This window comes from Schistocerca gregaria, chromosome 1 (genome assembly GCF_023897955.1).
Source record: "Schistocerca gregaria isolate iqSchGreg1 chromosome 1, iqSchGreg1.2, whole genome shotgun sequence".
In the NCBI taxonomy this organism is placed as follows: Eukaryota; Metazoa; Arthropoda; class Insecta; order Orthoptera; family Acrididae; genus Schistocerca; species Schistocerca gregaria.
Genome location: NC_064920.1, coordinates 727,239,672 through 727,254,119, shown reverse-complemented (window position 1 = coordinate 727,254,119; position 14,448 = coordinate 727,239,672). Strand labels below are relative to the sequence as shown.

Genomic DNA, 14,448 nt, shown 5'->3' with positions numbered 1-14,448 from the left:
AGAAATGCAGCATGTGCCGTGTTGTGTATTGGAGCAGCGTGAAGGCAACAGGCATAACTGCATGTACAATAGCTTATTTACCGAGTGTAACGAAACTACTGAAATGCGAGTGCATCTGTAGGTAACAGCTAGTAATTCATATTTCAGCGAAAATCAAAAGAGACTATGCCTGGAATTCAAATCCTAATACAATTCTAAATATTATCAAAATACAAAAAGGTTGCACAATGTGAGATTTTCTGACTGTCACGTTAATTTAGTCTTTATATGGAGTGAGGATACAAGTGTGATTCATTCAGTCACACATAGTATTTCATAAATATAATGATGAAGGAGAGCCTTCATGGATGGGGAACATGTCAAGCAAGAGATTTTAATACAGAGTATTTCATTGCTTTCTACCTTTTATGACTTTCACCAGATCTAGCAGATACTTTTACGTGTGTACCTCCTCACAATTATGATAACTGATATTTCTTACACAAGTGCATGGTGGCAGCCCATGTCTTACAGACTTTTTTTTATGCATAGAAGATCATTTGGATGTGGTTCGGTGGCTCAGTGGGAAAGTGTCTGATTACAAATCCATAGGTCTTGAATTTAATCCCCAATCAATCCTAGGATTTTTATCTGTCACTTATCACTTCTTTCATCTCTCTGGCTATGTTTGCTGATATGAAAAAAACCAAGCAGCACTGTGGTTCAGAATCCACATTACACCATAAGTCTCCCTCTAACAGAATGAAGCTTAGTAAAGCATTATGGTGCTCAAGAAAATCATCTTCAGACTGATGACTACTTTCCTTCTTTTTGTTTCAATCATTCGGAAAAATAGGGTATGTGTAATGATGTTCTCAATGTTCAAAGAACTCCCATAAAACATTGCAAAATCCTGTACAGCACTATTCATAAATTATAAACTGAATAACATTGTTTGTTTCTAAGCTAAAAAGTAATTTTAGTACAAAGATATGCAGATCACTAATAACAGAACTTATGTAAATGTTACATTAAAATAGCAACATAAACTGCAGCTAACTGAGCCAATACAGCACAGATGGTTGTTTTTGTTATATATTTATGTTTTTATATAAAACCTCCTTGATTTTTAACATTAATGACTAGTTACCAAACATAGAGAGACTGAAGTCATCTTTGTGTGTGTGTGTGTGTGTGTGTGTGTGTGTGTGTGTGTGTGTGTGTGTGTGTGAGACAAGACAAGTTTATATTAGTTCTTAGGAGTACACACACACACACACACACACACACACACACACACACATAATAATTTGAAGCCTTATGAGTCTATTTGAAGCCTTATGAGTCTACTGCAAAAGGTAATATTTTTTTTTTTATTTGTTATTAGTTACACCTCTGCAATCCTGGTGAACACAGAAATCCCCATGCCACAGTCAGAAACAAGCTGACAGAAGAGCCAAAACACAATGGCACAGCCCACTGATAAAGTGGAGTATCGTGCAGTAATTTGTTTTCAGCATATGAAGGGGAACAATGCTGCAACACTCCACGCTGAGTTCATGGTAATGAATTAAAACAGTCATATGACATAGTGATTAGGTGGCAGAGATGCTTCCAGGGTGGTCAAAGAAATCTGAATGATAAAGATCAAAGTGGCAAATCATCTCACTGCACAGAACCCAGATTCACAAGAGAAGTGGAGGTCTCTGTGCTCAGACACCACATAACCCAGGAAAATGCAAACATCTACAACTACTGTCCCTACCAAGTCATCTACCATGGAAAAACTGTCACATTGATTGGTAAATATGTAGAGAAGGGTCAATACCATCACCAAGTTTCGGGTTGGCAGCTTTATTTTATACAAGGTGTTAATTAACAATTGATGATTACCATTTTCATGTATTCTACTATCTGTTCGCTACAACTTGATACTTCTCATGGAAGGTGCTTCGAACAGAGGAACTTGTTAAAGTCAGCTAGTGCTGCCTATTTTCCTGTCAGTGCCAATCTTGGTTAGCAGCAAATACTGTTTGTGGTAGTGGTGTACAGTAGTATTTTGTAATCTGTAGCAAAATGATCTCAGTTTTTATAGAATAATAAAATAAAACAAATAAATAAATCCTTCAAATTACTGTTACCTTCATGCAATACCTTTGCTTTTGTAGAAATACAAACTACAGGTGCAGATTTGTTTTATATGCCATCTGCCCGGCAAGAGTACTATATCTGAAAGGCGGAGATTGCTTGCATGTGCTCACCACAACATCCATATGAAAGGCCAAGTTACAATGCATATACAGTAATTAACATTACCTTGAATCTTTCCTAAGTGATGATAATTTTTTTAGACGTTGTGAAAGTTTTCTTTCAAGTGGTGAATTACTTCTAACATCCGGAGACAGTCTTAATGGACTCTCTGAATTTCTGGGACATTCAGGGTACTTTCGTCTTGCTGTAATACTATATTTTCTACTCTGAGGACTGAAACTTCTTGATCTGCTTCTTCGCCTTTAACAAAAGCATAGTGTGTAAAAATAATGTTCATTTAAATAAATAACTGCACATGACAAAGCATTTACCTTATACTACAAGGGTACACAAAATGAAAGAAGTCAGTTTCAAATTTGAAAATAAACATTTGCATTTGTTTTTCTTGAGTGACTGTACAGTCAATGGATACTGAAAAATGTACCATAGTAGTCAAACCGAAAACAGTATAGTGTTACAAGTGAAATATGAGTGCACACACACATCTGGTATGTGGCAAAATTGATTTTTATGTTGCAACAAAGTATCACTCATGTATGAGATACAGTTAACATTAAACAAAAAGCATTAATAAATGCTGAAAGAAAATTCTGAGAAGCTGCTTTTGTTTACTTAATTACGAAGAAAGTCCCATTAACTTTTCCATTCATTGTACATTGAAAACAAAACAGATCCTCCAATTATGGAGTGAAAAAAAGAAACTTCTACATGGGAAAAATATATGAAAAACAAAGATTCCAAGACTTACCAAGTGGGAAAGCGCCGGTAGACAGGCACAATAAAATAACACACACACACACACGCACACACAAAATTTCTAGCTTTCGCAACCAACGGGTGCTTCTTCAGGAAAGAGGGAAGGAGAGGGAAAGACGAAAGGATGTGGGTTTTAAGGGACAGGTGTACGTACACACACACACACACACACACACACACACACACACACACACACACACACACACACACACACACACACACACACACACAGCCACAAGCAGACATATTTAAAGGCAAAGAGTTTGGGCAGAGATGTCAGTCGAGGTGGAAGTGCAGAGGCAAAGATGATGTTGAATGAAAGGTTAGGTATGAGCGGCGACAACTTGAAATTAGCGTAGGTTGAGGCCTGGCGGATATCGAGAAGAGAGGATATACTGAAGGGCAAGTTCCCATCTCCGGAGTTCTGACAGGTTGGTGTTAGTGGGAAGTATCCAGATAATTCGGACGGTTTAACACTGTGCCAAGATGTGCTGGCCATGTGTGATCCTCATTACCAACAAACACTGTCTGCCTGTGTCCATTCATGGGAATGGACAGTTTGTTACTCGTCATTCCCACATAGAAAGCTTCACAGTGTAGGCAGGTCAGTTGGTAAATCACGTGGGTGCTTTTACACGTGGCTCTACCTTTGATCACGTACGCCTCCCGGGTTACAGGACTGGAGTAGGTGGTGGTGGGAGGGTGCATGGGACAGGTTTTACACCAGGGGCGGTTACAAGGGTAGGAGCCAGAGGGTAGGGAAGATGATTTGAGAATTTCATAGGGATGAACAAAGAGGTTACGAAGGTTAGGTGGACGGCGGAAAGACACACTTGTTGGAGTGGGGAGGATTTCATGAAGGATGGATCTCATTTCAGGGCAGGATTTGAGGAAGTCGTATCCCTGCTGGAGAGCCACATTCAGAGTCTGATCCAGTCCCGGAAAGTATCCTGTCACAAGTGGGGCACTTTTGTGGTTCTTCTGTGGGAGGTTCTGGGTTTGAGGGGATGAAGTGGCTCTGGTTATTTGCTTCTGTACCAGGTCGAGAGGGTAGTTGCGGGATGCGAAAGCTGTTTTCAGGTTGTTGGTGTAATGGTTCAAGGATTCAGGACTGGAGCAGATTCATTTGCCACGAAGACCTAGGCTGTAGGGAAGGGACGTTTGATGTGGAATGGGGGCAGCTGTCATAATGGAGGTACTGTTGTTTGCTGATGGGTTTGATGTGGACGGACGTGTGTAGCTGGCCATTGGACAGATGGAGGTCGACGTCAAGGAAAGTGGCATGGGTTTTGGAGTAGGACCAGGTGAATCTGATGGAACCAAAGGAGTTGAGGTTGGAGAGGAAATTCTGGAGTTGTTCTTCACTGTGAGTCCAGATCATGAAGATGTCATCAATAAATCTGTACCAAACTTTGGGTTGGCAGGCCTGGGTAACCAAGAAGGCTTCCTCTAAGCGACCCATGAATAGGTTGGCATACGAGGGGGCCATTGTGCTATCCATGGCTGTTCCCTTTCATTGTTGGTATGTCTGGCCTTCAAAAGTGAAGTTGTGGGTCAGGATGAAGCTGGCTAAGGTAATGAGGAAAGAGGTTTTAGGTAGGGTGGCAGGTGATCGGCGTGAAAGGAAGTGCTCCACTGCAGCGAGGCCCTGGACGTGCGGGATATTTGTGTATAGGGAAGTGGCATCAATGGTTACAAGGATGGTTTCCGGGGGTAACAAATTGGGTAAGGATTCCAGGCGTTCGAGAAAGTGGTTGGTGTCTTTGATGAAGAATGGGAGACTGCATGTAATGGATTGAAGGTGTTGATCTACATAGGCAGAGATATGTTCTGTGGGGGCTTGGTAACCAGCTACAATAGGGCGGCCGGGATGATTGGGTTTGTGAATTTTAGGAAGAAGGTAGAAGGTAGGGGTACGGGGTGTCGGTGGGGTCAGGAGGTTGATGGAGTCAGGTGAAAGGTTTTGTAGGGGCCTAAGGTTCTGAGGATTCCTTGAAGCTCCGCCTGGACATCAGGAATGGGATTACCTTGGCAAACTTTGTATGTGGTGTTGTCTGAAAGCTGACGCAGTCCCTCAGCCAGTCTCTCAGCTCCAGGCGGAGCCACAAAAGACTGAGAACAGAACTGGAGAACCCCAACAACCTCCCAGAAGAAGAGCCTGTCTTTGACAGTACATTCCCATACCCTGTGATGTAAACTTTGAACAGAATGAGGGGTAGCTGCCATGTTGCAAGACCAACATGCTGTTGCTGGGCCGCCTCCTGGAGAGAGCCGATGTTTTAAGTTAATGTGGTGAGGTACAAGATCAAAACCACTACAGTGCCACCTGTCAGATGAATCTTGCCTTATATAAGACCATTTTGCAGATGGTCTCTGGAAACAACTTGTTTAGATGAAAATTTTATATATGGTATAGTTCACAACACAGCTGTGATTAGAAGTGTGCAAGTGACTATATCAGTCATACACACTGCACAATGACAAACATTCACTATATCCTGCTTAGTGCACCATACATATTCGTCACTACACATTTGAAAACAGCATTATTCTGCATACCTTCAAAGGCACAGATATTTAATCTGGTCACCGAAGAGCTGCAAAGTTTGTTACATCAGCATACAGCACGTATTTCTCTTTTGTTTCCCAGGCACCTAAACCTTTTTACCTCAACACTGGTGGTCACAGTATGCCACAGAACAGAATGAAAAAATGGAACATCAAAATATATTTCAACGGCAGTTATCTAATTGATGCATATTCCAATCAAAGTCACTTGTATGACTCATCCAAGGTGTAAACTACAAGTTTCATTGTTGTGCAAACATACCTGGCTTATGTGCAGCAACAGTTCCTTATCCTGCTAACTAGTGCATCACATAACAAAGTTACTTTTTTCAAGTTTCCATTTAAAGTATCCTGAAGTTCACCTTTAAAAACATACCCACTCGATTTTTTTTATTATTTAAATCATGAAATACAATTTGAACCAATTTGAAATTAAGGAATCAGTTAAAAACCTGTAATTTTCCTGGTAAAATTAAGTATCAGGCAATAGAGCTCTTTACACTTTCATGGTGATTGTTAGAGCTGTAACTTCAATCATAAGCTATTGGATTAAACACACTTACCTAGTGGCACTTGGGATCAACCTTTGCACTGATGATGACAGTGGTATGTCATGACATTGACTCCACAAGAGTGGGGAATGATCTTGATTCTTGACTGTTTAACAGCAGCCTACAACTCACAGAGATTGGCCTGAGCTGGATCCAAATCCTAAAAATCTTTCTTGTCGACTTCTCAAATGCACTCAACAGGACTGAGGTGAGGTGACCAGGGAGCCACACAAGCACCGCTCATCCATGGAGTGTTCTGCTTGTCAAACCATACTAAGACAATTCAGGAGTGATTATGTGGTGTTATCGGTTTCTTGTGGCATGCTGTACATACTCCAGCCACAAGAGAAATCATTGACAAAAATCCATGATATGGTATTCAAGGTTGCCAAATATAAAATTTATGAGAGCGCTGGAACTGTACACATCTCAACTGGGTAAGTGCATAATATCCAACAGGAAGAATTGGCTACGAAGAAGCTGTGTGCAATGTGGGTGGCAAATTGCTCCCAGCTAACTTGAAACTTTGCCCAAATGGGAAGAAACATTCATCGGAAGAGGAACTGATAGTTGCAATCAATGAGTTTTTTCAGAGTCTGCTAGAACCAATATTTCTGATGGGATGAAAAAACTGGAGGATCACTGGACTAAGAGTTTATCCTTCAAAGGTGACTACATCGTGAACCATGGTGGGTAAGGCGAGTTGTTTACAGAACAAACATTTTTCCCTGCTTTTTTTTACCAGACACGTAAGCCTACCCTTGTGTATGGTGCACCTTGCCCACCCTCCACTGACTGCTGCCCTGGCAAGTAGTACAATGTTCAATGATATTCCAGTCACATGACATATGAAACTACTCCACTCACTATGGTGACAGGGGTGCCCTTTCTCTAATACAGCAGCTATCTACTTCGAAACCTTATGTGTGTACACTAATGCTGACATAAAACTAAGTTCTGGCCTGAATGATCATCAGCATCTACAATAGAGTTTTTCTTCCCTCTCTCAATGTTATTGACATCAAATATAGGAAAGTGATTTTTTGTTAACTCATCCTAACATACAATCCCGTTTCAGTTACCTGCATATCAAAATGGCAAGGACTTTACATAAATGGGTACTCTGTCCTAACAAACACATCTGACACAAAATCACCTTGCAGGTATGGAACTATCAGATGATTTAAGTTTTCTCACCCAAGGACTTGTTGATATGGTTCTCAGGCATTACTTCACATGTATCTTGCACAAACTCATCTTCATTAGAAGAAATTATGCAACTGCTAGTGTGATCCCACAATGCCACTTATGCGCTGGTATGCGGCAGCAATGTTAACCACAGAAACTTTGGGAGAAAGAACAGTTAACACATTAGGAAAGCTGAATTTCCTCAATGCAAGAGTACCCATATTAAGGGGCAAGGGTGTCCACCAACCCCTCCCCAGTTCTTGAGGAAAGGAAAAAATGTAGCCTAGTCAGGTGGTTTTCTTTCAACAAAATGATTTAAAAGTTGGTATTATGCTGGTTTTTAATGGGATCGGAACTGGAACTTTTTTATGGCTATTCTTCTTTCAAAGTATTAAAAATATGCCATACCCTTGCCACCCTATAAACTACTGTATTAGCCCTTGCCTCAATGTAATTACACCCAACCCTAAGTGGTGCATTCTTATGAACAGCTGCTCTTTTGCATCATGCACAAAGCTAGTTTCCCAGTCAGAGGACGAAGTTGTGAAAAAGAAATTACTGTTACACTGCCATTTTGTTTATCTGTTGATGACCACTGTAATCCCATTCCCACTTTAGTGTATTTTGGTACCTTGCTGCCACCAGCTTGCATTAGGTACAGTAAATCGCACAAGCTACATATGTTTCTGGTGTAAAATGTGTCTTTCTTTTGTGTGCACGATTTGTATGGTTCTTTTCTGCACACACATAAAATCTCATTCACACTACTGTCATTGAAGAATTGTGCTCAACACAACAGAGCAAAACTTGTACTTGGGTGAATGGTAATGCTTTTCCAGTCTTTTCAATCTTCAGAAATTACCAGAAACATTTGGTAGAATAATAACACTCTCCAAAATTTGAGTCTTATATTTGATTCCTAGGAGCAGGTAGGAACACAGGTGGAATTTGTATCTATTGATATCCTTGTTGGAACAATCTTGAGTTGGCGAAATACACAGATTGGCAGAACACTGGAAGGAAACCTAAAGATTCAAACTGTGAAATTTTTTGCTGCTATTACAATGTGATCACACTGAAATGAGGCCAGGGTTTATCATCTTGCCAAACATAAGGTATCAGAGACATTTTATCATACTATATGCTGGATTAAGGAAATTTTTTATTTCATTGCTGCAATGCAACTGCCATTTGTTGTCCCCTGCTTAAACTGATCACGAAACAATATTTTATTTCTGGTTCACTGAGAAGCAACATAATCTTTATAGCTCTCTTTCTGGCGGTAGTGGTTGTATTACTGTAAAGAGAAAAAAGTATTCACCATCATCCAATTGCTAACTACTTTATCTCCCATAAGTTTTGAGGTAATTCTTAAGTTTTTAATTAATCATTTATCTTTGCCTTACAGCTGTAGTATTTTCCTTGCCAGACGCAATGACAATCATGGTGTCACCTGTATTCAACAGTATGACTGCATTTCATTTTGGTTAAGATCATGTTCTTTTCCGTTCTATAAAAAATGTCCTCTGTAGCCTGTTTTGTTAGATTGATATTTACAACAATACATTCGGTAAAATATGTTAACTGGAATTATGAAACTGCTATCCTTGTAATGTAATGTCACTGCAATATGATGATACTCTCTGTAAGATAGATTTGAAGCTCTCCTGTAAATATTCAAACCTAACATAGTTGGAATTTTCTTTCTGAAACCAACTTGCTTAAATTAAAAGTGTTTATAGCTAGGCCTATAATTGTTAATAATAAATATTATAATAATTATTACTTGTTATTATAATATTAGTATCAGGTTGTTACGGTTTTATACTACATTCACAATGTGCATTACAAATATGAATTATTTCAGCTTTAATGATAGTTGAAGAAAGAAGCTGCAGCTTAAAGTACACCCCAGTCTCGTGAGTTTTAGTCATCATTGAAACATTCAATTTAATTGTTGCAGCTAAGTTAAATGAAGAATGTCATTGAGTAGCACTCTGGTAAACAAAGAAACATCAAAGTCGACCAGGATGTCGTCTGGTCCAAGTTTTAGTTTCTTGAGCTTTTCAGTAAAATGTCCCGAGACCTTTATGTCTGTCCTAGAAAGTATACTGAGGAGCAATGGGTACTCCACCTGTTATATAAGAAGTGTAACAGAGTCAATTACTTGACGAAGTGACAACAGGAAAAGGAATGTTGGGTAAGACCTGTTTTCTTTGTGTGGGTATTGATTGTTGTTTGCTGCACAGTGTCTATGTTTCCTCTTATCAATATGTATGATGGCCAATTCATTACATTGCTGGCGTTACTCTCCTATAAGGTATAATTAATAACCTGCTCTTCATAACACAGTATGCCCACATTCTCACTAAAGACCTTTAAAGATTTCATAATACTTCTGGAAGATGTCTGTATTTCTCCCTGGAACACACTATACTTGAAATATTCACAACCAATAAACACATGTAAGGGCTTTCAGAGAGATTTTGACAACTGTATTGAAGAACTTCCATCATGTTGGAGTAGGTGTGGGCCAGCAACTTCTCTATGTGCTGTAGCTATTAATTGCAAATTTTTGACATGGTTTTCAAATCTTCGAAATAACATTTTTGACTATGTTATGATGATCTGAAAAAGGGTCTCGGTCCAAATCTAGTCACTGAGCGGAAAGAACGTAAAATTTGCAATTTTGGACTGATTTCTATTGTACTGAACTGTATATAAATTGTTTGGTAATTTCTCCATGCTCTGAAGTGCACAAACTAATGAAATCATTTCCTATAGAGTTATATACGTTTCTAAAATGATGATTAAAGCACTGATGTCAGTATTCAAGATGAGATACACTGAAATACAAATTATTTAGTTGAGGCATGTGCTACACCTAATTTATAGATCTAGCACAGGCAAATCAAAACTTCAATTTATCTGCATTGAAGTACATTTGCAGTAACAAAAATATTTAGCAATGATAAAGAAATTAACTAACCTGTAATGTCTTTTCAACACTGGAGATTTTGAGCGTGACCTCAATGGATGATATCGTTTTTTTGTAAATCGGCTATGGAGGTTGCGACGAGGTGGGGAATGTGTTGGGCTGCGGGAAGTGACAGTGGAACACTTTTTAACAGCTGACTGTAGTCTTTTACGACTATGCCAGGAACGTGATGGGCTTGGTGAGCTGCTACTGCCACCTCGTCTCGATTTTCTTTCATAATGCACAGCACGTGGCTTATATCTTAGAGGTGCACTGCTGTGCGGAGAACGTTTCAAACTTTTATGAGAGCTCAGCTGTTTTGTTGGTGGAAATGGAAGAGAACGATTTGGAGAAATAGATGAAGATCTCTGATCATGTGTTTTAAGTGATGGAGATTTCTTCATACTTGAGCAGTGAGCAAGATAATCTAATGTTCCTAATGTTTTCTTTTTAGATTCAAGATAATCATCAGAAGAAAAAGAAGAGACATCCGACAGATCATCTTTTCCATTATCTTCTTTCTTTTTCTTATCATATCTCTTTTTTGTCTTTTTCTTCTTCTTCCTCCTGTTTTTCTTTTTTTCTTTCTTATAGCCAATGTCATTTTCACTTAATTCTGCTGTGACAGCCTTGTCAACTGATTCTACACGTGGTGGAGATGTCATGCTATCAGGGGAAATGGCTTCGAGGGAGTCACATGCTTCAAGAGCTTCCAGATTTTGAATTATACTCTTAACCAGGATAACCTAAACAAAAAGAGAAAACAAAATAAGGAAGGAATGTAGAACTTACAGTCTTTAGATAGAATTTAATGCAAAGTTCATAAATTTTTTACGTAATCTGAATCAAAGTTAATTTCATTTGGATGTCACACTATGTAAATGAATAATGACCAAATAGTTCCTTCATGCTTTATATTTTACTACTTGATACAAACTTCACAGAACAAGAAATTATGAATATCCAACCATCTGTACATGTAATTAATCTCATATTGAGACACAAAATTTTTGTTGGTGAAATCTATGAATAATAAAGAAACAATTTAGGAGCTATTTCATGCATTCACTTAGCAGGAAAGAGAAAGATACATAGGAAGGGTGAAGAAGGATCAAAAATAATAATGCACAGACAAAGCATGAAAACCTAATATCTGATTACCTCTTCAATATCACTCGATGGCCTGCGAGATAATCTTTGTTCATCAAGTGGTGATCTCCTCTCAAAAATAACTGTTTCACAACTAGAAAGAGATGCCTCTGATGAAGCATGTTTAAGAAGTGCAGTCGATTCATTTTCTGATACGGCTGCTTCACTGTCCTCAGGTACTGGCTCTGGAACTTCCTCCTTAAGAATGGTACCTACCTGAAACTAATTTCACAGAACTTACAACTTTGTACTCTGTAAAAGGTCCATCATTGTCTCAGAAAAATGCGTTGCAAGGTTGAGCATGGCAGAAACAAAAATAAGTAAAAACTATGTTAAAACTTCTGGTGTGCATACTGACTGCAAATCACATATTACAGATCTTTTATGTTGCATAAGATTCGGAACATTTGTTCTGCATATTACTGCTGACTTCAATTATGAAAGTATCTAAATATCAGCTTATGTTGCTCAATTCCATTCATTACTGTCATCTGGGACAATATTCTCCATCAATTCTACACCCAGACACAAAGTATTTATTGCAAGCTAGCTAAAACTTCTCACATTGTTTATTTTTACACATAAAATGAAGAAGTTTGAAAGGATCAGAAGTTGACATCTTAACTGGACTGAACCTAAGCACCTATAAAGGAAAAGTTACATTCTGGAATGTGAAGAAGACATATTTTACTCCACACCTTTCCACAAGTAATCTCTGGTTAGCTGGTAATAACCATTACCTACAAAACATTACAAACAACTATTGTATTCAGTGGATCCAGCAATGCTGAAATGGAGGACGTATTGGTACTTTGCTCACAAAAACAGCACAAGCCTGCTAACCCACAAGTGCAGTTCCAACTGCAGGATCCTGGAAATGTCAACAAGCTGCCAGTGATACGTGGTTACTACCATTCATGAGAAGGTAAGTGCTACTCTTACTGCATGAGTCTGCTTTTATGTTTTTGAAATAAGGTAAGTGAGCAAGAGGATTTTCAGACGTATTTTTTACTGCATTTCAATTCAATTAACAAAGTGTCAATGTACTGAACTACAATAAACAAGGGTAGGGCAGCTATCTGCAGTCAGGAGGTTAGACAGAGGGTGGGAGAGAAGGAGGAGCATCTTTTCAGCCCAGTAACCAACATAGCAGATTAATTTTGGAAAAAACCCAACAATTTTGGGGCAGAAAAACCACCACCACCACCACCACCACCACCACCACCACCACCACCAACAACAACAACAACAACAACAACAATGGTGTTCAGCCCACAATGCAGCATTAGAAATTTATTGGAAAACTACCCAAGGATTCCTCATTGAAATTAGTGAAATTATTTTAAAGTGAAATTAATTACTAAACCAAAGATAGCTGGACTTATATTATTTGTGAAATCAGCTGCATAAGAAAGACAGTTAGTTAGTCAGGACAGAAGTTTGTACATGGGTAATTTCCCACATTAAGATAGCGCTTCTTGACTCAGCATGCCGCCTGCCCGACATACAATGCCGGGCATCACCGAGTCGGGGAGTTCTTTCCACAAATCGTAAAAAAGGGATGAAACATCTAAATGAATATGCTTGCTATGCACAGATTACAAGACAGTAAAATTGCTGAGACAAAAAAAAAAGAGGTGCTCCCCCACCATCCACCTGGGACAAAAGAATTGTGGTCTTGTAAAGAGTAAATTTATATTAATGACTAACAAAAAACTTTTTAAAGAATTAATTCAGCCTGCAATATTGTTACCAGAGAAGACACCCACGTGTGTCTCAACAGGCTGGTGCAAGTTTTCAATAAGATGTCACTTTGGTGATTTCGTGTCACTAACTTATCCCAACAATCTTAGCAGGAAAAGGGGACATACATTCTCACATAGAACCTAAAATGCATGTTGAATCTTCAACCTTACCTTCATCTCAGTGATTTGAAAAATTTGAAGAAGATTGAAATATTTCATGGTCTGATTGGGATTCAATACCTCAACCTTTTTGTTCCTAGGTACAAACTTTATCACTTGGCCCAAAATCAACAATCTACAACCAAATTATGTGTAAGCTAATAAGCAAACAAGCCAATGCAAAATAATCCTCTCTGTTTACTACGGGCTTGGATCCAGCAATCATTTCCCTAAGTGATCTGATCTTACGAGGAGACCTTGGGGACTGGCCCTATTTGATTTTCTTCATACTTACAGAATTTGTACAGCAAGAATCCCTCATCCTCTTCCATCTTCTAGAGCCATCACAGTAAGAACTGGAGAATGTGTGTGTGTGTGTGTGTGTGTGTGTGTGTGTGTGTGTGTGTGTGTGTGTGTCACAAATCTGTGAGTCTGGGCATGTTTTATGGATGGCATTTGGACTGCTATGACTACTATGCAATTCACAATTGTGTGTCTGGCAGAGGATTCACAGAAGCACTTTCACTCTATTTCTCCACTCTTCATCTCTGAAACTGCGTGCAGGTAAAACAAAGATTTAAATCTTTCTGCACAAACTCTGATTCCTCTATTTTTCCCCCTAGATAGCTGGGACTCAACAAAATATTTTCATATTTGGAGGAGAAAGATGGAGATTGAAATTTCACTAGAAGATCTCGCCACAGTGAAAACTGCCCCCCCCCCCCCCCCTCCATTTTACTGACCGCCACCCCAACTTGTATATTATGTCTGTGACATTCTCTCCCATATTTCACAATTATACAGAATGAGCTGCCCTCCTTTGAACTTTTTCAATGCCCTCTGTGAACCCTATCTAGTAAGGATCCCATATCACGCAGCAATATTCCAGAGGATGGACAAGTGTAGTCGAGGCAGTTATGTTTGTATGCTTTTTGCAGCTTGTAAGTGTTCTACCAATAAATTACAGTCTTTGGTACACTTCTCCAACAATATTATCTATTTGATTGTTCCAATTCAAGTTATTTGTAACTGTAATCCCTAAGTATTTAGTTGAATCCACAGCCTCTGGATTTGAGTGATTTTTGTGTAACTGGAATTTAGTGGA

At 38.9% G+C, this 14,448-nt stretch overlaps 1 protein-coding gene across 7 annotated transcripts in view; it reads right to left on the bottom strand.

Annotated features, from left to right (window-relative positions):
- Positions 1-14,448, bottom strand: part of LOC126266816 (uncharacterized) — a 342,237-nt gene that overhangs the window by 142,945 nt on the left and 184,844 nt on the right. For all 7 annotated transcript variants that reach the window (XM_049971388.1, XM_049971423.1, XM_049971406.1 and 4 more), the window contains 3 exons: positions 11,452-11,661; positions 10,303-11,036; positions 2,296-2,490 (listed from right to left, as the gene is read on the bottom strand). In XM_049971388.1, the coding sequence (XP_049827345.1) occupies positions 2,296-2,490; positions 10,303-11,036; positions 11,452-11,661 (1,139 nt within the window). The remainder of the gene's footprint in view (positions 1-2,295; positions 2,491-10,302; positions 11,037-11,451; positions 11,662-14,448) is intronic.